This window comes from Bos grunniens, chromosome 12, assembly GCF_055505025.1.
Source record: "Bos grunniens cultivar Pamir isolate PY7600 chromosome 12, Bosgru_T2T1.0, whole genome shotgun sequence".
In the NCBI taxonomy this organism is placed as follows: Eukaryota; Metazoa; Chordata; class Mammalia; order Artiodactyla; family Bovidae; genus Bos; species Bos grunniens.
Genome location: NC_141176.1, coordinates 17,121,768 through 17,149,263, shown reverse-complemented (window position 1 = coordinate 17,149,263; position 27,496 = coordinate 17,121,768). Strand labels below are relative to the sequence as shown.

The 27,496-nt window shown below is 41.8% G+C and overlaps 1 protein-coding gene and 1 long non-coding RNA gene across 16 annotated transcripts in view; one reads left to right on the top strand and one right to left on the bottom strand.

Moving 5' to 3' along the window:
* HTR2A (5-hydroxytryptamine receptor 2A) overlaps window positions 1–27,496 on the top strand; it is a 64,756-nt gene that overhangs the window by 1,714 nt on the left and 35,546 nt on the right. For 2 of the 3 annotated variants that reach the window (XM_086329001.1, XM_086329004.1), the window contains exon 3: window positions 3,438–3,638. In XM_086329001.1, the coding sequence (XP_086185127.1) occupies window positions 3,438–3,638 (201 nt within the window). Of the gene's footprint in view, window positions 1–1,091; window positions 1,213–3,437; window positions 3,639–27,496 lie in introns of all 3 variants that reach the window. The other variant, XM_086329002.1, reaches the window with a different exon arrangement.
* The window catches only part of LOC147361435 (uncharacterized), a 421,857-nt gene that overhangs the window by 378,630 nt on the left and 15,731 nt on the right, over window positions 1–27,496 (bottom strand). The gene's annotated exons all lie outside the window — the stretch shown is intronic.

The following is a 27,496-nucleotide window of genomic DNA, read 5'->3' as shown; positions in this document are numbered from 1 at the left end:
AGGCTTTGTTTATGGAGGAGGGGCTACCATGTTACACTACTTAAATTTTAAAATGAGATCACATTTTAAAAGATCAGACAACCTGTACACTGTGATCATTGGAGAGTTTTGTGCTTTGAAACATATACAGTTTACGTAGGGAGATAAAGCATTGTGCTTAAAAGCACATATGTTTTACTCCTGTATTCTTGCCTGGAGAATCCCAGGGATGGGGTCGCACAGAATCAGATACAACTGAAGCAACTTAGCAGTAGCAGTAGCAGCAGCAAGACAGTCCTAGAGCAAGAGCATCTGTCATATCTGAATCCATTTGGTTTTCAAGCCTTTATATTCCCAACCAAATATCCCAGCCTTCAAGACAGGCCAGTTTGATCTTGGTCACACTGCTTTCAGCACTTCTAATGGAGTGGTAAAACCTTCCCAGTTCCCTTGGAATATTTACAGAGAGAACATTCATGGTGCAGTGGGTTCAATGTTAAAATATGCAGCGTCTCCATTAGAATAAATGACTTACACCAGTTTTAATTGTTCCCTGCCTGAAGCAGCATTAATTTGGAGGTGTGCCTTTGAATTCTACCCCTCAGCTCTTTAAAAATGCATGTGAATAAACTCCTCCCGAATTGTTTGGAGGAGGGTGGGAAACACAGGGGAAGAGATTCATCTTGCTTCTTCTCAGTGGAGTTTGAAAGAGTCAAACCTCTCAGCAAGTCAGCAAACACTGGGACGACTTCAGCGGGAAGCAGAATGTGATATTCTTTCCAAATTATGAGTAATACAGCCAGATTCCTCCCTTTAAAAGTGGAAGAGGAGGGGAGAATATTGAGAGTGCTGACTCAGGCACACCAGCCGGTCACCCAGACCTAGAAACAGGTTATGGGCGTTGTTAGAAGGGATTTTTCTGGCTATGTCTTAAGAGCTAAAATATATGTATCAATCCATCCCCAAGGAGTATGGAGGAGGAAGGAGGTGAGCAAGGGAGCGTGGGCATCGGGTTTGCACAGGGTCCACAGCGCTCCTTGCAAGGCCAGCCCCCGCTTGACTCAAAATGTCACACCAGGATGATCTGATTAAATTCGCTTGTCATTTCCCAGACATCCGGGAGAGGTTCCCGCTTCCTAAAACCCTGCCACGTGGAAGGCAAACTCCAGGAGTAGGAGATGACTCCCAGAGGGCCCATCTGGGAACCCAAGCCTGAGTGAGAGGCGGGGAAGGGTAGGTACTCCGGAGCGGCGAGTGGGGCTGGCAGCAGTCAGCCAGGTTAGCAAGTCGAGTCCAGCCGGGCGCCGCCGGCTCGGGGTGCAACGGCGCCCCCTGGTGGCCACGGCTCTGTGCGCAGTTGATTCCCATCGAGAGACGTGCCTCTCCTTTGGCTGGTCCCCAGACTCCACAGAAATGCCCCCTCCTTATCCCCACCACTAGAGAAAGCAGTGGCAACCCACTCCAGTACTCTTGCCTGGAAAATCCCATGGACGGAGGAGCCTGGTGGGCTGCAGTCCATGGGGTCGCTAAGAGTCGGACACGACTGAGCGACTTTACTTTTCACTTTCATGCATTGGAGAAGGAAATGGCAACCCACTCCAGTATTCTTGCCTGGAGAATCTCAGGGACGGGGGAGCCTGGTGCGCTGCCATCTATGGGGTCACACAGAGTCGGACACGACTGAAGTGACTTAGCAGTAGCAGTATCCCCACCACGGAAACCCAGACTACGGTCCCCCGCTGCCTCCTTGCAGAGAAAACTCCTCCCACGGTCAGCATCAGTTCCGACCAGGCAGAGGGTGGCTTCCTCCCAGGCACTGGGCTCTCCTTGGAGCTCAAGCTCTCTGCATGTAGCATGAAAGGCTCCACGTCAGACTTGACTCCTGCACTTTAACTTTTCTAAACATCAGTGGTGGCATCTTGGTAGAGATAGTTTGTGGATAGAGAGTTTGTTCAGCTTTGTGGGTCCAGAGCATGGGGAAAGATGGTCTTCATAATTTTCCTTCTTAACATGTGTCCAGATCTAACACCACGGCTTAGATTGTCATCAAAACTAATGAAGGTTCCTATAGCCATTTGATCTCCCTCTAAAACAGATACAGGAGACTGTGTGTCCCTCAGACATATCCTATCTTCTTAATATAGCAGGTGACTTCCTGCCCTGCATCTCACAGTGGATCCTTTGGGTAGCTTTAAGTCAATTTAATGTTGAGATCCAACTTCCACCCACCCTCCTAGATATCAGATCAGATCAGATCAGTAGCTCAGTTGTGTCCGACTCTTTGCGACCCCATGAATCGCAGCATGCCAGGCCTCCCTGTCCATCACCAACTCCCGGAGTCCTGGATATCAGGACCCCCAGAAAAGCTGTCCAACTGATTCTAATGTGCACCCCCGGGTGAGAACCACTGCCCCAGGTAGTGGTTGCCCAAGTGTGGCTCCTGGACGGGTAGCATCGGTACCAGCTGGGAAATTGCTAGAAATGCAATTCTTCCTGCTCCACTGCACATGCATAGAATCAGAACACCTGGAGGTGGGCTCCAGTGGCTCATTTTAAGAAACCACCACAGAGAGTCTGAGGCTCCTTCAAGTTTAAGCATCATTTCCCTGAAACAGTTCTCAGAAGAATACCATCCTTTTCTTCATCATTATCTTTATCCCTCCTGCCCCACCTCACGTCCCTGCAGTTTGAGTTTAATCCCCAAAGCATTATTAGGGAAGCTTCATTTTCATGAAGGCATATACCCAGTCTGTGGAGAAGGGCATGGCAATCCATTCCAGTATTCTTACCTGGAGAATCCCAGGGAGAGAGGGGCCTGGTGGGCTATAGTCCATGGGGTCGCCCAGAGCCAGACACGACTGAAGAAACTTAGCATGCACACATGCCCAGTCTGGATTTTTAAACATTTCTTCATTCACACCAATAGCATTTTTGGCAGACTGCTAAATGCCATCACTGTGCAAGACTGAGCAATTGTAATAATGGCTAAGAGGTGGCCTAACCTCAGAAAACCTACAGTCTGAAAAAAAGTAAGTCAATAAATAAGTAGCTATAGGATTCTTTGACCAGGCTCCCCTGTCCATGGAATTCTCCATTTGATAGAGGAACCCAAAGTACGTCATAACTCCCAACCTAAGTCATTAAAAACAAAAAGAAAAGTAGGTATTGTTAGGCAGAGGAGACAAAACAAGAGAAACCCTGAAGAGACAACAGCCTGAGTTCACAACACACCAGCATGATTCCAGCTATAAGTTTTCAAATCTTGCATTCAACCAGAGCAGTCTTACTCTACTTCAGTACAGTTGACATCAGGCTCCTCTGAAGTACTGAAAGTATCTCGTGTTGCCCTTTGCTGTTAACCGTGCCTTTTCCCAGGATGAAAACTATTCAAGCAGGGTAAATTCCATACGCCAGAGAAGCTCCAGGTCATTCACTAATGCTAACCTTCTGCATCCCAGGGTACCGGTGGCCTCTGCCCAGCAAGCTCTGCGCTGTTTGGATTTACCTGGATGTGCTCTTCTCCACGGCCTCCATCATGCATCTGTGTGCTATCTCCCTGGACCGCTATGTTGCCATTCAGAACCCCATCCATCACAGCCGGTTCAACTCCAGAACTAAGGCATTTCTGAAAATAATTGCTGTTTGGACGATATCAGTGGGTAAGTGGAACAGTATTTCAGACTCTCACTTCAAATGACAGTTCATGCCTTCTAAGTAGACTTCTGTTGTGGTTTTTTGTTTGTTGGTTTTTGCGCTGAACCCTGACATCCTCAATCATTCTATTTGCTACAAGATATGTTTATAGCATAGTAAATCTCAGCTTTGCTTTAGGAAAGAAAAATCTGTTAATGTCACAGGCTGACAACATAAATTTGTATTGTTTTGCACAAGTAAGAATATACATGCACACCAATAGACTCAAATCAGAATAACTGTGCTATGCATGTGTTCAGCACTAAGTCCTATCCAACTCTTTTGCAACCCCATGGACTGTTGCCTGCCAGGATCTTCTGTCCATGTGATTTCCCAGGCAAGGATAATGGAGTGATTTGCTGTTTTCTTTTCCATGGAGATCTTCCCAACCCAGGTATTAAACCTACGTCTCTTGCATCACAGGTGGATTCTTTACCACTGAGTCACCAGGGAAGCAATGGTGCTATAGCCATCTTCAAAAACTTTTCCTATCTTGTGCTTTCAAATGCACAAAATTCAAGTGCCTGAATTTCTAAATCTTGAGTTTCCCAGAGACCTCAATATTTATAATCACTGGACTTGTGATCAATGTAAGGAAACAGAGCCCAATACTGGAGAATGCACAGTTTCTGTGGGTAGAGAAAGGTGCCAGGCACCATAACTCAGAGGGAGAGGTAAGGACGAGAGACGGTGGCAGGACTTAGTCAAAGAGAACCCAGCACCTCCGTAAGCTTCCTCGTCCTGTTATGATACAACATGCCAGAGGATTTCAACCCACTTCACTTAGGCTGATTACACACCTTCACCTGTTGCCAGTATTGATTTTCTGTCAGACACCTAATAGTCAGAAAAGCCCAGGTAGTAGAAGCCAGAGAGAGCTCCCAGGCAGCTAAGTGAATTGCACCCATCACCTCAGCCGGCGTGGTTCGTAACCAAAGACTCCCTGGGAGTCTTTTTTTAAGTTTTAAAGTTGCCAAGTGGAAACCACAGTCCCACCAGGACCACTTAGCTGCCAGTGTCTGCTCACATGAGAAACTATGGATTTGTTGGCAGGCTTGCCATCAAGGACTCGTGGGAGTCTACTCACAGTTTTGTAATGATGAAAAATGCAAATGAATTATTGTTGAGTCACTCAGTCATGTCCAACTCTTTGCAGTCCCATGACTATAGCCCGCCAGGCTCAAGACATTTCCTGGGCAAGAGTACTGGAGTGGTTGTCTTTTCCTTCTCCAGGCGATCGTCCCAATCCAGAGATCAAATCTGAGTCTCCTGTGTCTCCTACACTGGCAGGTGGATTCTTTACCACAGGGATAGCAAGCACAATAATAGAATAGCTTTGTGTTTTTCAGGGCCTATGGTTTGCCTTGCTGTTAAATACATCATCTGCAGAGGAGGTAACTCCGTTTTATGGATGAGGAAATGGGTTCAAAAAGTAAAATGGCCAAAGCTAGTGAATAGCAAAGATTGTGCTCGATTATGATGGGAACTTATTTAATTGACTTAAGGGATCACCCCTGGTGGCTCAGACAGTAAAGAATCTGCCTGAAGTGGAGACTCAGGAGACCCGGGTTCGATCCCTGGGTTGGGCAGATCCCCTGGAGGAGGGCCTGGCAACCGATTCCAGTATTCTTGCCTGGGAAATCCCATGGACAGAGGAGCCCGGCAGGCTACAGTCCATGGAGTCACAACAAGTCGGACACAACTGAGCAGCAAACATGATGGGAACATTAACAAACTGCATTGGTGTGATTTCAGCATTTTTGGAAGTCCTAGCTATTCTCCATTTTAAGCTTCACAATACAGTCTGAAGCAGATAGAGTGGGAGATCTTATTTTGTATTTATCTGAAGGACTGAGGAAACAGGGCGGAGGAAAGTGTGTGGCTTCCTGGGTCGCCTCTCCAACTAGTGCCAGGGCTAGGACTCTAAGCTTCCGGCACCAAACCCTGCTGTCACTGCTGAACTTGGTAAATTCTTTCCTGAGTAAACAGATGTTGCTCCCAAAATATGCTTGCAGTTTCTGGGCCTGTGCACTCTTGAACTCATCCTACTGGGATCAAGAGAATGAAGGATTGGTGGTGCTCAATCTCAGCTGCATGTAAAAGCCCTGGGGAGCTACTGATTTCACTGGTGTGTGTGGGTGTTGGTGTGTGTGTGTGTGTACTCAGTCACTCAATCGTGTCCAACTCTTTGAGACCCTATGGGCTTATGGCCCACCAGGCTCCTCTGCCTGTGGCATTTCCCAGGCAAGAATATTGGTGCAGGTTGCCATTTCCTACTCCAGGGGATCTTCCTTGACCAAGAATTAAACCTGTGTCTCTTGCATCTCCTGCACTGGCAGGTGGATTCTTTACCATGTGCCGCCTGGGAAGCCCTAGTAGTATAAGGGCTATTTCTGCACAGCGACCAGAGACACGGTAGTGCTCAAAGCACCTTACAGGGGATAAATTGCAGAGAAAGACGTTGCACAGGATGACATAGCTCATAACCAGGAGTCCCCCCAGGGCAATTCTATTTGAAAGCCAACACTCTTACTACTGCCCAAAGCACAGTCTGCTTCCTGCTCCTTCCAGCCATCACCCCAGGAGTCAGGCAGGCTGGAATGAGTTGTGAAGGAGACAGTCAGGAGCCATCACTCATCCATTTGGCCAAACTTTTATTGCATAGCTCCTATGTCCTTGGATGCGCGTTTTGTGGTCCCTGACCATGTGGTCAGAGAAGGGAGATAAGAAAATACAAGAAACCCTGAGGTTACCTAGGCTCTGTACCAGAAATCTGTGAGAGATATGGCTGAGGAGTCGGTAAAGGTTTTAAAAAAAAGTCAGTTCTAGTGAAGATGTGCACATACTCAATTGTCTGACTCTCTGTGACCCCATGGACTGTAGCCCACCGGGCTCCTCTGTGCATGGAATTTTAATGTAGCATAAATATTCTCCTGAATTATTTTTTTAATGTTTTCATTTCCACTGATTTTTGTTGTTGCACATTTAAATCCTTAGGCTGGAAATTTTGTGCGTGGTCTAACGTGCTTTCTTCTACCTATTAAAGCCTTTTCAGTATCTACAGATTTCAGTTTTTCCCCTTCAGTTTATTGATGTATTTAGTTTTCTTTCAGATTTGAATATCAAACTTTTCTTGCTTGCCTGGAATATATTCATAAATGAAGCTGGTTTGTTATTCTTATAAGGTTTCTTTTGGTGGCTTTATTAAATTTGGGAGATTTCTTTTTTTTCCTTAAGATCCTGAAATATTTAAGTAGGAATGTGCTTTAAAGGTTATATAGAATTTAATTCTAAATCTTTCTCATCCTGGTGGCTTTTAAAATGGTATCTTTAACTATATCACAAACCTCTTTAAACATTTTTATCTACATTTTCTACTTTGTTTTGGGTTATTAGCTGAGTGCAAAGTTTGTCTTTTGTATTGATTCATTATCATTAAATGCAATGCTTCTTGCTTTAAAGTCTCCTTCTTCTGAAATTAGTATAACTATGCCAGGTTGTATTCTAGGGTCTTATTTTCTAGATATATTCTATTCCATCCTGTTACTGCCAAACTCCTTTTTGACTTCATATATAAATATTAAGTACATTGCTTGTAAGAAGCATATGAAGTTTTTCTTTTATTCAGTCTGTCTTTTAATTGGACTGTTTTATTTGTATTTAATGTAACCCACATATATTTGGATTTAAATTGACCACCTTGATTTTCTTTTTATTTCCCATTTTTCCTATGTTCCAGATGCTTTCCATTTTTGCCTTCTTTTGCACTAATCAAGAATTGTCAATTCATTATACCCGTTTCTAGAACTGTTAGTTATCTCAATCTTCTAAATCCTTTTAGTGATTATAACATTCATTTTTCCCTAAAAGAGGCTAATACAACTACTTTATCACTTCCTAAATGATTCAAAGACCTTAGCATATTTAAGTCAGTTCACCCCATCCTTTGTATTGTTTTTGCTACTTTCTATTTATCTTTTTAAAACCTGTAAGTCATTGTAAATGTTCTGTTCGCTTAGTATTTGTTTTTCACATATTGACCCTTTCTGTTGCTATTTATTGCTTCTGTCACTTCTGTGATTCTGCCTGGGTTTATAGTCCTAATTCCCGAAGAATTTCTTTCAGAATATCACATAGGTTTATTTCAGCTTTATTGTTTTTATAACAAACATTTTTATTTCACCTTCATTTTAAGCATATTTTTTTTCATTATAGAGTTCAAATTTGGGAGTTATATTTTTTCAGCAAGTTGTGGATGATGTTCTAAAGTTCTAGTTTATATTGTTTCTTAGTAAGAACTTTGCTGTCAGACTTGTTTATAATATACCGCCTCTTACCACCCTTTGCAGCTATAGGATTTTTTTACCTTTGTATTTTAACACTTTTACTATGATATACCTCAGTGTGGGTTAGTTTTGCTCTTTTCCTGAGTGAGTGAGTGAAGTCGCTCAGTCGTGTCCGACTCTTTGCAACCCCATGGACTGTAGCCTACCAGGCTCCCCACTCCATGGGATTCTCCAGGCAAGAGTGCTGGAGTGGGTTGCCATTTCCTTCTCCAGGGGATCTTCCCGACCCAGGGATCGAACCCGGGTCTCCCGCATTCCAGGCAGACGCTTTAGCCTCTGAGCCACCACGGAAGCCCTTAGCCTGTGTGGTGTTTGTATGGATTCTTAAATTTGTAACTCAATGCCTTTTGTCAGTTTGGGAGAAATCTTGGTCGTTATCTTTTCAAATATTGCTTCTGCTCTATTCTCTCTCCCGTCCTCCACTTACTTCTTAGATTCCAATTTCTCATATGATAGAACTTTTATTCATGTTTATGACTCTTAAGGCGCTTTCCAGGTGGCTCAGTGCAGTAAAGAGTCCTGCAACACAGGAGACGCAAGACACATGGGTTAGATCTCTGAGTTGGGAAGATCCCCCTAGAGGAGGAAATGGCAACCCACTCCAGTATTCTTACCTGGAAAATTCCCTGGGCAGAAGAGCCTGGCGGGCTACAGTCCATGGGGCCGCAAAGAGTTGGACACAATTGAGCATGCACACATGACTCTTAAATGCTTTTCTACATTTTTCACTTTTCAGTTCGTACTTTAGTGTGGATCATTTTACTGACTTTTCTTCTCCTGGGTTGTTAATCCCCTCACCAGCTATTTCTAATTGGCTGTTAAGCCCATGTTTGTATTCTTAATTTGCTACAAGCATGTTTAGTTTTTAGAATTCCCACTCGATTCTTTTCTGTAGATTCTAGTTTGTAGGTGGCGCTAGTGGTTAAAAAAAAAAAAACAAAAAAAAAACACACCTGCCTGCCAATGCAGGAGACTCAAGAGATGTGGGTTCAGTCCCTGGGTTGGGAAGATCCCCTGGAGCAGGAAATGGCAACCCACTCCAGTATTCTTGCCTGGAGAATCCTATGGACAGTGGAGCCTGGAGGGCTACAGTCCATGGGGTCGCAAAGAGTCGGACACGACAGTGTGCGTGCATGCACGCACACGCACACACACATGCAAGTACTCTGGAATAACTCTGTTTTCATCTGTTTTCTTAAATATTAATCACAGGTATCTGGGTATCTGAGTTACCTGGGAATTTCTATTTTCTAGAGTCTTTTTCTGTTAGGTTCTGTCAGCTGCTAAGCCTGGTAATGTTATTAAATATAGACACTGGAAAAAAAATACGTGCATACTGTGTTGATGTTGTCATTCTTCAGAGAGGGGTCCATTAACTTTAGCGGTTAGGTCTCCTAAATCCAGCCAGGTTTAGGATGAGTTTTTGTGGTCTATTTTCATTTTACCCTTAAACCTAGGATATATTCCTTCTCGACCTCAGGTGAACATGACTTCCGTCTCCATTTTTAAGAGCTCTCAACTCTAGTTTTTGTCTCCGTGGCACCATAAGGCTGCTGCTAACCCTTCTGTTGTTCATTGGAGCATAATTGATTTACAATACTGTGTTAGTTTCTGCGGTGCAGCAAAGTGAAATGGTTATGTGTATATCCACTCTTTGAGATTGTTTTCCCATATAGACCATTGCAGAGTATGAAGAGAGTTCCTTGTGCTGTAGCAATAGGTCCTTATTGGTTGTCGGTTTTATATCGAGTAGTGTGTATATGTCTTTTCCTCCCAATCTGTCCTTCTAACAAGTTGGTAAATGCCTTAAAGGGAAAGGAGGCGCATACCATTACATTCCTGTTTTCCTCTTCCTTTCGCTCCAGATCATAACGCCTGAAACCCTGACTACTTTGACAGCCCTAACTCCCAATTTTTGACCTCCCAACCCCTCCCAAGACAAGGATTGAGGCCTTGAATTTTGCTTTATTTGACACTAGCATACCGTACCTCCTTCTCCTTGTTTGAGTCTTTCCAATGTATCTTTTCTCAGCCCTTCATTTTTAATATCTTTGTTCCTTTGTTTAATATACTTATTTTCACAGATAACTTACAGGTGGACTTTTTAAAAAAAATCTGATACTCTGCCTTTTGATAATGAAATTCAGTCTGCCTACACTTACTGTGACAACTGACATAATTGGTTTTATTCCTCCCATTTTACATTCATCATGTACCTTTCTTTGTAAGAATTTTCTTCCTCATTTCATATGGTTGCTGACTTGCAAAATGTTTTGCTTCTTTCACCCTGTCCCAGTTAGTTTGAATTTCTTCTTGGCTTTTCCATTCCTTTTTTGATTATAAAAGCTGAGTCGTGTCCAACTCTTTGCAGCCCCACGGACAGTAGCCCACCAGGCTCCTCTGCCTGTGGAATTTTCCAGGCAAGCATGCTGGAGTGGGTTGCCATTTCCTCTTCCAGGGGATCTTCCCAACCCAGGGATCAAACCTGCATTTCTTGCATCTGTCTTCTGCATTGGCAGGCAGATTCTTTACCACTAATACCACCTGTAATCTTACCCCAAACAATCATTATACCAACATTTCTATTACTATTAATATATGTAAAATACATAGTAACCCCACTAAATTGTTTTATTTCCTCATACACCCTGAGTCCCAATCATAGATTTTTTCCGTTATTTTATTTATTTATTTTAATTGGAGGCTAATTACTTTACAATATTGTGGTGGTTTTGCCATACATTGACATGAAGCTAATGGCACAATAGATCCTTTCTAAGCAAGTCAAAAAATGCAGAAACCATAAAGATCAATATAGACATAGCTTAATACATGAGAAATAGTACGTTTTATATGGCTAAAATCAATATCAACAAAGTCAAAAGCAAACTTTCAATGTCTGGATAACAGACCAAAGAGCACCCACGTTTTGATAAAAAATGAAAAGACAAGCAATTGAACAGGGAAAAAATAAACGATACGAACAGGCAATTCACAGAAACCTAAGTTAAAATGGACAAACCTCATGAAAAACACTCAGCCTTTTTAACAGTTATGGAAATATAGTTTACAACAATAATGCAATATCACTTTTTACCCATTTGATTGGCAAAATTGAGTGAAAACACCCACTGCAGTTTTGGCTTTGGTGCCCTGTGTACCCATATTCAGTTTGTGTGAATATGAGTTGTTTGTTCGTGAACCATCTAGCAAAAGTTATTAAAATTTGGCCACCAGCCTCACTTGAGAGGATCTGTTCTACAGGAAAACAAAAGTACATGTAAGAATCTAAGACAATTTGAGAGAATAGCAGAAAAGCTAGGTCATTGTTGAACATATTATTTTAAATTATGGAATATTCTGCAGCTCTTAAAAATCTTGAGTTGGGGTTATTGGAGATTCAACTGGAGGAATGTCTGTGAAGTTAAGTGCAGAAAGCAGGTGGCATGCATGGTCTGGATCCATTCTGGTACGATAATAGTAACAGTACATGGAGATGTTTACATATCATTAATAGCGCTGAGGAACTATTAAAGGACTTCACACTTGCCAAGAAGGTAAAATTAGGAAGAATGGCAGGATTATTTTATTTTCCCTCACATAGTTCTGTACAATTTTTCACACAAATATGATGACGATAAAGTGTTTTAGATCAGGGGTCCCCAACCTCCAGGATCTAATGCCTGATGTTCTGAGGTGGAGCCGATGTAATAATAATAGAAATACAATGCACAGTAATGTGATGTGCTTGAATCATCCCCAAACCATCCCTCCCCAAGTCCGCGGAAAAACTGCCTTTCACAAAACTGATCCCTGGTGCCAAAAGAGTTGGGGACCACTGATCTATATGTCCACAAATGAAACAGTTACACCTGCGTCATAGGAGAGAGGGCTCTGTGAGAGGTGGTGGTGGTGTTTAGTTGCTAAGTCGCGTCCAACTCTTTGCAACCCCATGGACTGTAGCCTGCCAGGCTCCTCTGTCCATGGGATTTCCTAGGCAAAAACACCGGAGTAGGTTGCCATCCCTTTCCTCTCTTCCTTTCCCAGGCAAGAATATTGGAATGGGTTGCCATTTCCTATGCTGACACTCAAAGTTTGCAAGGATCTAACAGATGGCAAGCTTGGTAACCACATCAGAGATGACTCAGGTTTTCTTGCTCTAAGTATCTCTGAGATTGGCTGCTTCTCCCCAGCTCCTTACAGTGACCAGCTTGGTCAGTTTACTTTTGCCAAGACCTCTATCTAACTCTGAGGAACAATGAACATAATTACAAATTGATTCCATTTTCTATGTGTGAGTTTCTCTGAGTAAAGAAGTGATGACAGTCAAGATTGAAGCATTAGATTAAGAATGATCCTGAGCTTCTCTGAATTTCATTTTGCCTTTATAAACCCAATTCCCTTGATCAGAGGGAACCGTGACTTCAACTACAATATATAAAATGAGCAGACCTCTTCCTCATGATGATTGCCTTGCTAATGCTGTATGAGAAAAGAAAATAGATGCTGTTTATTCCCTGACTGTCTTTAGCAGGTAAAAGTATATATCAGATAGAAAATGTGAAAATGACTATTTTCACATTGTCATATCCTGACAAGCAAGCAAAGACACCAACTTAATTTTTTTTCTTGAACTTATTTCATTTTAGAATTGTATTTGCAGCTCATGAGTAATTTTGAAGTATCATGAGTGTAAATAAGATTTTTTTTCCTCCATCAAGGCTAAGCATGACCTTGTATTTTATGCACAATTACTTTTATAATAGAAGAGACAAGCTGTGTCCATTTATTCAGTCCTTCGCCTTCACAAACCGGGACACCACATACAGGATCCTAGACTAAATGTTTAGGTCCTTGGATCCAACCTCATGCCTTCAGGCAGGCCAAAACTTACCTTCCTAGATAATGTAGATGAATGAAGCAGCTTTGAGGGACAATGGAAATGCTACGTCTCACTACAGTTTTAATTCGTATTTATCTGATTATATAGTATTTGAGCATCTTTTTATGTTTTGAGCAAATTTATATTGTTTGCTGTGGTTGGCTGCCTGTAGTTTTGGCTGTAGAACTTGGTGGTTATGAGCAAAAAGTCTGGAGCCAACTATCTGAGTGTGTCCCCTGTAAGCCGTGTAGCCTTGGGCAAGTTACTCAGCCTCTCCACACCTTCGGCTCCTGGTGAGTAAATGACAGTAACAGTACCTACATCGTGAGGTTGCTTTACTAATTGAATAAATACAGCATTTGTCTCATGTTAAAAGCTTACAACATCCTTTGAGCTCCTTCCTGTAAGGTTCTTGGACTTTTCCTAATACAAAATAAGAGAATTAGCTATTTGTCCATGTTTTCACAATTTATCTATATATTCCCAATAGGTTGTCACTTGCCATTACTTATGGTGGTTTTTTTCCCCTCACATACTTACATATATGATTTTATTTACAGATGTTCTTTTCTCCTTTACGGCTTCTGAATTTTGAAGTGTTACTAAAATTGCTTTTCCCACTACAAAGTGATAAGAGGAATTATTCCATATTGTCTTCCATTGTTTCTATGGCTTTGTTTTATACATTTAAGCCTTTGATCCATTTAGAAGTTAACCTGTGGCTTAATTTTATTATTTCTACACTGCTTTTTATACTAGCTACTTATTGTACCACTTATTTGCCCTTTGATTTGATATGCCACCTTTATCATATACTCAGTTTCATATATGTGTGTTTGGGTTTATTTCTGAACTTTATGTTCTGTTGACCAGTCTGTTCATTCACTTACAGCATACTTTTAACTGGTGAGATGACATATGGCCTTTATTATCTCTTAAAACTAATATTCCCTCATTGCTCTTTTTCAGAGTTTTCCTGACTAAAATTTTCACTTGCTTTTTTTGAGTCTCAGTTTTTATTAGAAATCAGCTTCTGTCTAGTCCCAGAAAAGAAAATTTTATTAGAGCTGCATACAATTTTGTAAATCAATTTTCTAGACCTTTTTGCTGGCATATCTGTATACCTCTGGTCTTGTTTAGTGTGTGTTCGTAAACAGCCTCAAATTCCCTTTGGAATTAGATGAAAGTACATACAGGTAACTACCAAAAATTTTAGCACTTAGGTTTTAAAAACTATGTGTATTTAGGTCCAAAAGGAATGATAATGAAATATGTATGTTGAGTTTTCCTATCATACCATATCTTCTGGGGGTGGCGAAAAGCTTGGAAAAATACAAAATAAACCAGAATAAAATAGGCTCAAAACCAGATGGTGTTCTGTTGGCCTTCTTAGTGGGGTACACCCTAGCTCTGCTGTCAGAAGCAGATGTACCTGGGGAGCCCACTTGGGGTTCTCTCCTCTGAGACCTTATAGGTTTATGCCCAAGCCCCTTGCTGCCAGGAATCAGCCTAGGAACTGGGTTTCAGAGACTCACCACACAACAGGACAGGAAGGACTTGGATTACCTGCTCTCTTTCCCACTGAGTAGAGATCACATTGTAGGTGAGCATCTACCAAGACACTAGGCTGGCCAAGAAGTTCATTCAAGATTTTCCATGCGATGTTAACCCAAATGAATTTTTTGGCCAACCCAATACAAAAGGAAAGTGCTGAATAATTCGTCTAATTCGCCTTTCCCTCAGTTTTCTCTGTCTTCTGATTTCTCTCCTGGGTGCAGTAAGATCGCCTCCCCTCTTTTTACCCCCGGCCTCAATGCATTAGCACATCAGAGATCCACAAGGAAGCTCTGGGAGCTGCCCCAGCCTACAGGTGAGTGGGTTGGTGTCCAGGAGCAGCGATGCCCACAGCCCAAAGGGGCTGCCATCCTTCCTTAGGGTGCTACAGCACCAGAGAGCTGCCAAGGAGCCTGCCACACTGTCTCTGCCCTGAAACAAAGCCTCTGCAGGGCCACCACACTGTCCACCTCCTTCTCTTGACCCCCGAGTGAAGCACCCTTTTCCCTTTCCAGACACAGGTGCAAGAATTTAATGACATCTCCCCCAGCAGACCACCTCATCTTGTACTTCTCATATACTTCCTCCAAATCGATCCTTCCCTTTGGGGTCAGCAGGTAGGAATCTTCACTAAGTCAGGAACAATAGCAGATCACGCGATCAATTTGTTAGAATGTCACATCACAAAAAGACTGGGCTCTTAGAAGACATGTCCTTGGTTGTCCTTTAGCACACTGCCCTCCATAGATAAGAGGAGGTTTAATGGCCTGAGTTGTTTAGAGCCTGCCAGAGTGACAACCGACTTCTGTATGCATGGCAGATTCTAGCTGTAGCCATGGGACTATGTACTGAATAAAACAGCATTCGGTAGCATGCCTTCTCCACGGCCACTGGAAACTGGTGGGGAAAATTCAGAAATGATCCAATGAAAAAGAAACACTTTTATCCTTTATGGACTGGACCTTCATTGTAGACTGAATTTCTTGGCTTTTTGCTCATCATTCTTCTAAGGTGCAAGAGTTACAGGAGGGGGCACAGGACTGGGACATTCATAGCTTCTGGGCACTTAGAGCAGAGAACTAGTATCCATAGATTGCCCCCTCCTGCCCTTGGGCTGCATCAGGAACTTGCAAGCTATGGAAGCATCTGCTTCCTCCACATCTATCATTTCCTTTTGGGCCAGCAGGTAGGAAATCTTCACTAAGTCAGAAAGGGTAACAGATCATCTGATCAACTTGTTATTGCTCTCACCCGTGGTGCCCTGGTACTTCTTCCTCCAGTGGCCTGACAAAACCCCAGCCCTGGACACCCAACCTTTACTGTTGCTGGAGAAAATTACACTCTGTGAATCAGGCACCACCCACCCGTGGCCTCCACGCCTGCCTGGACTCTCATTGTTTTCAGTCCTTTGGTTTATCTTTAGTGGATGTATTCAAATCTTTTTCCTATTAAAGTCTTATAAACCCTGGGTACCATGCTCTGAGCAGACAATCTTATTCCCTTTCAACCTAAGAAGGGGCCATCAAGCGCAATTCCTTTTCTACTCCCACTTTCTAATTCCACTTTCAGTTTTCAGTTTCCAAATGGGCGTCCCCAGAATAGCCAAGTTCTTCCACACTCTGTCTCTGCGTCCTATCCCTCCCACCAGAACCTCTGACTTCTCCCCATCTCCCTCTCTCTGAATCAATTTCCTCTAAAGGTTCTGCTCACCTGCTCCACTTTGTCACCTCCCGTTCACACCCCCACGCACCATCCGGCTTAGACCTCTCTCCTTTGTACTGTTCTTCAAGGTTACCTAATTCACAATCCAATCCGAAAATCTGTTTCTATTTTAATAACATACTCAAGTAACACATGAATGCATCCTCAATGTGAGAAAGTCAAACAGCTCTGACTATAGAATGAAGTTGTCCTTCACCCCTCCTGCCTCTCCAGACCAGCACCCACAGGCACTGTGCTGACCTTGAACCTCACTGTGATTGCTCAGTGCAGAGCATAAACAGGAGAGGAGGGAGTACCACCAGGCAGAACTCCCCAAGCCCCCTCCCACTGGTATATCCTCTGACTCTGCTTGCATTTCCAGCTGTACGCTCCAGATCCTATTGACCTCTGCTGTAATTTCTTTGTTTAGGCCCTTTCTTCAGCTTCTCTCTCTAAACCTAGCCCCATCTGCTGTCTGTCTTCCAGAGATGCCTCCATCATTTGTGAAATACTAATAAGATGATATTTTCGTGGGTCCCATGGACGGAGGAGCCTAGTAGGCTGCAGTCCATGGGGTCACTAAGAGTCTGACACAACTGAGCAACTTCACTTTCCCTTTTCACTTTCATGCATTGGAGAAGGAAATGGCAACTCACTCCAGTGTTCTTGCCTGCAGAATCCCAGGGACAGGGGAGCCTGATGGGCTGCTGTCTATGGGGTCGCACAGAGTCGGACACGACTGAAGCGACTTAGCAGCAGCAGCAGCGTAGTTTATTCTGATCAATGTGCTTTATCTTTTTTTAATCAGTAAATGGAATTTTAGGAGGGAATATAGACACATGGACATGTGCGCTTGGATAATATCTTGATCCAAGCTTTATTTATATATAGATAGACCATTCTTTATCTACAATCCTTTCTTGCATTTAACTCTGTATTGACATCTCTTCAAAACTGTCTCTTTCTTCAGAATCTTCCCCTCCCTCTCTGATCTGTTGCTTGTACAGTCTCCTTTTTCTCTTATTCCGTATATGGTAGTGTTCTCTATAGATCTATTCTCCACCTTCTCATTTTTTTATTCTCCTTGCTTTGCTGGGTCCCTTTCTTTTCCATAGATTCACCTACTAGCAGAACACTGAGGAACTAACAAATCTATGTTCTAACCCAAAATGCTCCCCAGAACTTCAGACTCTGGCATCCAACTATGTGATGAGGACTTCTAGCCAGAAATCCCACAAGAGCCTCAGTTTTATCAGATCAAAAGCTGTGCTCACTGTCTGCCGTTCCTCCTCCTGAAACCTCTAGTTCAGAATATGGCATCTAGTAATCTACTCGATTACTAGATACCCAAAAGTCCTCCATATCTAAGCAGTTGGCTACTCCCTTGGCTTTGACTTGCTAGTCGTTTCATACATCAGCTTCTCCTTTCATTCAGCCCTGCCATCTGTCCTGTTCACAGGGTTTTGAGTTTGTTTGGTGTGGTTTTTTGGGAGGCTGTGGTTCTCCACCTTGTCACCAAAGTCACCCTGTGAAATAAAGGTTTAACTAAACCACTCTCCTGTTGGAAACCCTTTGGTTTGCTTGTTCCCAAAGGAATGGCTTTGCTGCCTGTAGATTATAGATCCTTACATGAGAGACACAAAGCCCCATAAGTCTGGTCCCTCCCACACCTCTATTTCACCTCCTACCATACTTTGCCTCACATTTTCTTCTCCAGCTACAATAAATTGCCCATAATTCCCGTGTCATTTCACCTTCATCTTTGCCTATTCTGCTGCAAACGCCTTCTCACCTCCTCACTTGGCTAATTTCTACTTCTCTGTTGGTACCGCCTCCTCTGGGAAGCCTTTTTCATTTCTCCCTTCTCTCCAAGGATGAGTTATTTGCCTTGCTTTGATTCTTCCACAACTTTTATATGTAGTATCTTTTCACAAATTTTAATCATCTGTTTATTCCCTTGCTAGATGATGAGTTACCAAACAAGAAATGAAAATATATATATTTAATCTTCAGCCTAAGTTACATAATAGATAATGCCTTTCCATGCTTGCACACAAAAATTAATTTCTAGAGTCAGACTGAAGGTACTTTTAAGAAATTTAATGTTTAAAAACTGTGTTTTTAAAAAAACCTATTTTCAACCTATTTTTAGATTGCTTTCCCCAAACTTCATGAAAGCCTAACATTTATATCCAAATAAACTGCTACTTTTATTTTTCTACTTAATACCTCCCATGCTGTGGTTATTATAAAGGCCTAATTAATAGGATCTGTAAGAAAGTTGTTGAATCTTTTCCCCCACCAGTTGATGAACTTGGTTTGAGACTCTGTGGCCTGTTTGGAAAGCGTGGGACAATTCTCCTCCTTCGAAACCAGGTTCTCTCCTGTCAGAATCAACATAGCATCTCAGTGTAGTTTTTCACTGGCTGCTTCTTTAAAATAGTAACAAGAAGGTAAGTAATATATCTCTTGGAGGCCTCAAGGATGTCTCAGGCAGAATCTCATCATTGCAGCTGAACATCCCTGGGGTCTCTACATTCTGCAGTCCAAACACCACCTTTGCAAGTTCATATTTTTCCTTCCTTTACCCCAGAATTATGCCACTCTGGGGAAGCTGATGAACACGAGTCCAATTCAAATAAACTGACTTCTTTGATACATCGGTAATATATACCCATCTTGCTGGACCCATTCACCTGCTTGGCATTCTCCTTCCTGGCTGGGCAAGCCTCTCAAATGGCCGTACAAAATAGCGATGTGAAGTAAGGGAGGGTCCACAGTGGGCCAGAGACAGGATAAGCGTGTAAGGGACATAGTGAGGCCTGAACAAACCTACAAGCACCTAGCAAAGGGCCTGATGCATACAATTTCAAGCTTTTTTGTTTGTTTGTTGTGAATCAAAATATAAGCACACAAAGGGCTTTATAGTCTAATGGAGCAAGAACTGTAACAGAAAACAGAACTGCCATTATAATAAAAATGCAAAGAATTCAGCAGCATTTGAGGACGAGAGAATGTTGTATAAAAATAGAAATTTGAGTTGAACTTTGAAGAAGGGAGGAAAGTTGGGAAAATGGAGAATGAGACAGAACTCCCCAGAAAGAGAATAACGCAGGAGAAAGACATATCGCTTGACAAATAAAAGGACTGAGATCTATGAGTGTAGACAACCTTTAAAGGATATTTTTATAACAAACACTGATGAATTGCCCTTTTCTACTCTAGGGATTGTTGTTGTTCTTTAGTCTCTAAGTCATGTCCAACTCTTTTGTGACCCCAGGGACTGTAGCCCGCCAGGCTCCTCTGTCCATGGAATTCTCCAGGCAAGAATACTGGAGTGGGTTGCCATTTCCTTCTCCAGGGATCTTCCAGATCCGGGGATCAAGCCCATGTCTCCTGCACTGGCAGGCGGATTCTTTACCACTGACCACTAGAGAAGCCCCCGCCTCCAGGGTTGTCTGTCTTTAAATAAGCCAGACCAGTCATCTTGAATCAGAGCAGCTTCCCCCCGGACAGCACTGAAAGAAGGCTGAAGGTTTCTTAGCTCTCAGCTCTCAGCCTCTTTCAATATTTCATCTCAGTCATCCAAATAGTTCATTATACATTAATGTTAAGCTCTAAGATTAGCACTTGCTGGCCTTAGTCATGTTACAGGTGCTGGCTAAGAGAGGTGCCTTGGACCCTCGGATACACAGGGAGATACGTTTTTATCGGAAACATTTTCAAGCCTTTCTTCTAGAGAGTTGCTTCCGGGAAGACTTCTGCAGGTGAAGAGCTTCATCATTTTATTATAATCCTTCTTGGTTTTCATTCTAGAAGGTGGCACCTTCCGACAGTCCCCTGCATTTTGCTCTCTTGCTTAATGAGGGGGAATGGCCTTTGTTTTGGCCACAGAATCAGGAAGCATGAAGAATGCTGGCACTCTAAAATGTCCCCCTAAACTTAGTTTCTAATCTATCCTCATATTTCTCATTTTTTAACGAAGGCTGATTTCAAGAGTTAGGACTGCTTGCTATGGTGGGGTGTAGAGGTGGATAGAAACTTCTTGCTCAATTTCTATTAGAGTGTGCCCGTAAGAACCTTTATGATAAGTTATTGTCTTAGCTTTTTAAAACATTTTCCAAAACGAATTACTTTCTCTCCTACATCTCCCTATTTTCTATGGAATGGCTTCTTTCTCATATCCCTATTCCTTTTTAACTCCCAGATGAACTGTTGTAAAGGTGTGATGGGTGACTGTGCTTACAGGCTGTCCACAAATGGTTAAAACATGACCAAGTTAATGCCCACTGTGTGTTATGTTCAAAGAAACTACCCAGTTTCTACATTTGACATAGAAACTTTGGCAACCACTCAGTTGATACAGAAACCAAAATCTGTCTATTCAGGGGTGTTCTTTTTTCTCTAATACAGCAATTAGCCTACCTGTTGGGTAAGGGCTGTTGCTTATTAAACTTTTGCTTCATTCCCTGAAAGATATTCAAGCCTGTCTGGAGGAAATCTGATCTCCATTTATTGCCTCTGTTTGGCACACTGGTTATCGTGTCTATGCCTGTTTTAGGCACTGGCTTCTGAGCCCCTGGTAGATGCCCACGGTGGACCACAAACCATGTACCTGTCTCGTGTCTACTTAAAGACAAAAGAGAGATGATTATTATGTTTCCCAGCTACCAACTCTCCAGCACCTTCTTATACAGGACTCTGCCGGCGTTCTGTTGTGGCTCCATGCTATTCAGGCATCATTATTCTTGATGCGAGTTGAGCCATCAAGCTTTGGATGGTTGGTATGCCCAACCCTGCCCTCCATCAGTGTGTTTAACAGATAGTCTCCCCAGGTACTTAAAGGCAAGGTTGTATTCCTGTTGGATTTGTCTCCTAAAGCCATCTATCTGACCCATATAAGATGGGGAAAAAAAGTCTGTGGATTTAACCTCATATAGGAGCTTGTTTATACTTGTTGATTGAATAAATAAAATGAATGAATGAGAAAAGAAAGGAGAAAAGGAGGGGAAAAGGAGAGGATAGGAAAATAAATGGAGGAAGAGAAACAGGGCTTCCTAGAAGCCTTTGTTGTTTTCCTGATAGCAAGTCATCTTTAACATGTTCACCTAAGCCTGTTTTGCATATGAGGCCTCACCTGGCAAAGGATAACACATGAAAATTTACAAGAGCATCTCCATAGTAGCTTCTCTAGTATTTTCGCTTAATGTCCGTTTCCATAGAAACGGATTTGGCAAGGCTAGTCACAGAAGCTAAGAATGAAACACATATACCAGGAGAATTTCAAGTTCTAACTTCAAGTAAAAGCTGAAAGTCACACTTTTGTCTTTTCTATAACTTTCTGCTTTAAACCCAGTAGAGAGCCTTATTAATTTAAGAAATAGTTTCATTACATTAATGATGTTTTCATTTTTGACTGTTTATGTATCTCACAAAGTGAAAGCCATTGTAGGAGCAGTGTTCCTAGGGGATGTGCTCCAGGGAGTGGAGAACTCTAGATTCCAGGTATGGCATTCAGAATGAACACCCCACCGACCACCCTTTTTTCAATGAATGGTCTTAACCAGAACTTGCTCATCTGCCTGTTTTCTTCATATTTGGCTAAACCATTTATAAGAATGTTAGAAAAAGACTGAGTGAAATACTCAAAGATGGAGATTAAACAGTGAAATGGTTTTCTAAGCATCCATCATAACCATGTTATGTTTCTGAAACAAGACGAAAGACACAAAAATAATGACCCGTGACACAAAAATAATGAACCATTTCATCCTTGGATGAGAACCCATTTCTGTGAAGGATGGCTTTCCTATAAGACAACAATGGAATTGATTTAGAGTCATAGGAAAGTGCATATTCTCAGGGTCACGCCCAGATAATCTGATTTAGCAGATAAGCAGCAGCCGTCCAAGGATTGGTGTGCACTAACAGGCACCTTAGTGCCTTACTCCTTGGAAGATAAGCTATGACCAATTCAGACAGCATATTAAAAAGCAGAGACATTACTTTGCCAACAAAAGTCTGTCTAATCAAGGCTATGGTTCTCCCAGTGGTCATGTACAGATGTGAGAGTTGGACTGTGAAGAAAGCTGAGCGCCAAAGAAATGATGCTTTGAACTTGGTGTTGGAGAAGACTCTTGAGAGTCCCTTGGACTGCAAAGAGATCCAACCAGTCCATCCTAAAGGAGATCAGTCCTGAATATTCACTGGAAGGACTGATGTTGAACCTGAAACTCCAATACTTTGGCCACCTGATGTGAAGAGCTGACTCATTTGAAAAGACCCTGATGCTGGGAAAGATTGAAGGCAGGAGGAGAAGGGGATGACAGAGGATGAGATGGTTGGATGGCCTCACCGACTCAATGGGCATGAGTCTGAGTGAACTCTGGGAGTTGGTGATGGACAGGGAGGCCTGGTGTGCTGCGGTCCATGGGGTCGCAAAGAGTCAGACATGACTGAGCGACTGGACTGAAGAGGAACCACCTGAACTATCAGTTTAGAACTGGGATAGATTTTTTTCATGTATGTTCTCATGGAGTGCCTCACATGCACTTTAAGATTTCAGACATATACATTTTATGTACATTTGTTTCCAAGGAACCGATGGTTTAATAGTGGTACACAGAGCTGTCGACCCATGCAGTAGGGCATGCTGGGTTTTTAACCTTGCACACACATGGTCCATACTGTCTTTGATTCATTCATCACTAGCATAGTAGGCGCTTGAAACATGCTGGCAAAGCTGACCATTAAAGAGCCCATTCCGATTTCCTCAAGCCAGGGGTGCTGGCCTTGATTCTTCATAGTCTCTTACATTATCTTGGATTTAAAATCTAAATTTAAGATGAGTTTTCATTCCAAGTTGGTCAAAGTCACAGGAACTGTTTCACACCTCAAAAAGCACCATACTTTAAAGCTATCATTGTACATCACGAACTTTACCAGAATTGAAGAGGAAACAATTGAAGATACAACTTAAGTAATTTCCCTGGAGTTCTTTTGAAATCATAAGACTTATGTGGGATTTGTCTAGAATTAAATTACATTTTGATAATCCTTTCCGGCCCTATAATTCCATTTTCTACTGTTAGATCTCAATACCTAAAATTGTCAGCAAGCCACTGAACAAAGAGGCTTTTGTTCTGGTTCCAAGGGATTCTATGCAACCTTCAGAATCATGCTCAGAACAAGTTAGGTGTCAAGATACAGAGAAAGACACTGAAACCTCCGACTGGCCTCACCAAGACCGGTGGTGTTACCTGCAGCTCTTGTCCATTTGCCTACCTGGAGAGTCTATCAACACTCTGTTTTGAAGCAGAGTTGGATTTTGGTGAATAAACTAAATCACAGACTATATCAACAGAATAATGCTAAAATGTCTATTTTCAGAATGATTTGCTTGTTTTTCTTTTTCCATAATGGTTGAATGCAGAGTAGACAATGGATTGTTTAGTAACCCAGTAATCAACTCAGAAGCTTGAATAAGGCCAGGAGGGGACTGATGGACCAGAAGAAGTTCTCTTTTAATCTACTGTCAAGTAGAACTGAGTAAATAGTAGTCATAAAAGCAGATAGGGTTTTGTGATTGATTTCCTTTTTGTTTTTCAGGTCAAAATGGACCTATCTAGTTTATGGGATTTTAACCAATTTCTCACAAGATATGAAATATGAATCAGGTTGCATTTATAGTTCTTTAGGAAGCTCTTTCTACATTAAGCTTCTAGCATGCAGAAAAGCCCAGTTACTGGTAAGTTGAAATAATTCTCACAATGTAAAATGCACTGAAAGTTGGAGGAGAGAAAGGATGACGGGTTTGATTAGCGTAATATTAATAGCAGTAATCTAACAACTTTTTAATGGGCTCTCCCAGTGGCTCAGTGGTAAAGAACCTACCTGCAAATGCGGGAGATGTGGATTCGATCCCTGGGTCAGGAAGATCCCCTGGAGAAGGAAATGGGAACCCACTCCAGTATTCTTGCCTGGAGAATCCCATGGACAGAGGAGTCTGGCGGGCTACAGTCCATAGGGTCGCAAAAGAGTCAGATATGACTTAGTGACAAAACAACATTTTGAAGATACATCTTCCAGCACTGAGCTCCTCTGGTTATAATACAGTGTCATGCACAGTTGAGCACAAGATATGAGAAGAGTATGAAGACTCAGGCAACCTGGGCTACTGTCCAACTTTGACTTTTGTCAGAATACAGGCAGTGTATATTTCCTCACTTGTAAAATGAGTTTTGACTACTGAATTCCTAACTATTTAGTCATGTCAAAGGATCCCTGAAGTCTTGGCATTAAATGAGAGTATTCAGTGAGATCCCAAGCAATGTTTAATTGGAATTTAACTTCAGTTCAGTTCAGTCGCTCAGTCGTGTCCGACTCTTTGCGACCCCATGAATCTCAGCACGCCAGGCCTCCCTGTCCATCACCAACTCCCGGAGTTCACCCAGACTCACGTCCATCGAGTCAGTGATGCCATCTAGCCATCTCATCCTCTGTCGTCCCCTTCTCCTCCTGCCCCCAATCCCTCCCAGCATCAGAGTCTTTTCCAATGAGTCACCTCTTCACGTGAGGTGGCCAAAGAACTGGAGTTTCAGCTTCAGCATCATTCCCTCCAAAGAAATCCCAGGGATGATCGCCTTGCAGTCCAAGGGACTCTCAGGAGTCTTCTCCAGCACCACAGTTCAAAAGCATCAATTCTTCAGCGCTCAGCTTTCTTCACAGTCCAACTCTCACATCCATACATGACCACAGGAAAAACCATAGCCTTGACTAGATGAACCTTTGTTGGCAAAGTAATGTCTCCGCTTTTCAATATGCTATCTAGGTTGGTCATAACTCATCACCTTTTAACCACTGGTTTAACTCTGGTCATTAATTTTAGCCCAATTTAAATTTAAGTCTTCAGATTAAAATTGAATATAATTGATACAGCTCCAGGATAAAGGGATCTAGTTCAAACCAACATTACTTTGCATGATATCTAATTACTAGAGATGCAAAGTATTGAGCCCACCAATATATTTCACTTTCCCTTTAATCAAAAAAAACAAAGCAACAGCATTAGAAATATTTTATTCCTAGAACTTTTTGTTTTAACTCCCACATAAAATGTGTTTTAGCAAAGATAATATTATACGTACTATATACTATATTCTGACATTTCAAATAATGTTGTATTAATGTATTTTTATTTTTCCATATAGGCTTCAAAGTTAAGATTTTAATGGCTACAACTAATTCCCTCATGTTGTGGTTTTAAAATCTATCAGCCATTTCCCCAGTTCTGTTTCTAGTTTTGACTGATGAAGTAGTGTATTCAAAGCAGTGGTTTGGCATATAGAATATCTTATCCCATCCCTACAGTAGTCTGTTCGTCCTTTTACTTCCACTTGCCTATAAATTACCTCAGATATACTTCCTTTGGTCCCAATAAATTTACTTTTTCAGTTTAAACAAGCCCTTGACCCATTTAGAAGTTAAATTTAAAAGTCAAAAATAAAAGGCATGTACATTTAAACAAATTATGGTTAACAGATTTGCCATTTTAAGAATATAATTTAGGAGTGTTATATTCATAATCTCGTGCAACCATTACCATTATTTATTTCTAGACTTATCCCTGCAAACAGAGACCCTGAGCGTTCCCTCCTGCTCCAGCCCCTGGTAACCTTCAATCTATTTTGTCTATGATTTAGCCATTCTAGATATTTCATATAAGTGAAATTTTATTTATCCTTTTTTGTCTGGCTTATTTCACTTAGCATCTTTTCAAGTTTCATCTATATTATAGCACGTATCAGAGCTTGATTCTTTTTTGTAGCTGAATAGTCATTACATATACATTTTGTTTGATTTATGTGTTAGACAGTTGGGTTGTTTCCATCTTTCAGGTTTTGTGAATAATGCTATAATGAACATTGGCATACAGAGATCTGTTTGAGTACCATTTACTGCGGAGTGTAATTGCTGGGTCATATGACAGTTTTATGTTTAGCTCTTTGCTGCTGCTGCTGCTGCTAAGTCTTGAGGGACTGCCAAATGGTTTTCCACAGTAACTATGCCATTTTACATTCCCACCAGTAATGTACAAGGATTCCAGTTTCTCTGCATCATTACCAACGCTTATTTTTTGTTTATAATAGCCTTCCTGCTGCTGCTGCAGCTAAATCGCTTCAGTCGTGTCCGACTCTGTGCAACCCCATAGACGGCAGCCCACCAGGCTCCCCCGTCCCTGGGATTCTCCAGGCAAGAACACTGGAGTGGGTTGCCATTTCCTTCTCCAATAATAGCCTTCCTAGTAGTCGTAAAGTGTTATCTCACTGTGGCTTTGATCTGCATTTCCCTAATGACAAGTGTTATTTCACATACTTACTGACCTTTGCATATCTTCTTTGAAGAAATGTCTGTTCAAGTCTTTTGTCCATTTTAATTAGAATGTTTGAGTTTTAGGAGTTCTTTATATATTCTGGTTATTAAACCTTTGTCAAATACAGTTTGCAAATATTTTTTCCCATTCTATGGGTTGTCTCTTTACTTTCTTGATGGTGTTCTCTGATGCGTGGGATTTTGATGAAGTCCAGTTTTTTCCTTCAGTTGCTTGTGCTTTTGGTATCATCACTATCCTCTTAGTCTCATTTTTACTCCTTCACATTCCTTTAAGTGACTTTATCACCACAAGTATTACTGTCAAATAGTAAACCAATGAGAGTGAAAAGTAAAGACTTATAAAAAGGTATTTTCCTGTAATTTCTTAAGATATTTAAAAACAAGTATTGGCACTTCTGTGTAGCCATATAAATAGCTGATAATTTTTCCACCTTTTAAATGGCAATCTTCCAGTTGTTAGTGAATATAGATGTGGTTTATAAAGTCCTTTTGGATACTTCAATGATGAATAGCCACCCTAGACTTCCTTGGGGAAGTGCTTGAAGATAAATACTGAAAATTCTGTGTAATGGATAAAATAGAAGCCCAGACAAATATAAGGACTTTAAGGTATTCTCCCTGTGAGCAGATTCTTTCAAAGAACTAAGTATAGTAATTACACATCTTTAAAGATGTGATTTCCTCGTTTAAAAGGAAAAAATTCCAATGATGATATTTTAGGGAAATGCTAGTCTGCAATTCGAGTAGAAGTGTGTTTTCAGTCATATGGTCAATTCCTCCAAATTCATCTTCTGAACAGCATTGTTCGTAGCAATGCCTTCACCCTCAAAGACCTTGTACAAACGTTAAATCTCAATCCCAAGCTGTCTGAGTTTTGGCTTCCATTTCATCTTCAGACTCCTTTTCCAGCTGCACAGACCCTTCAGTGATTCCATTCAGCATGCCTCTC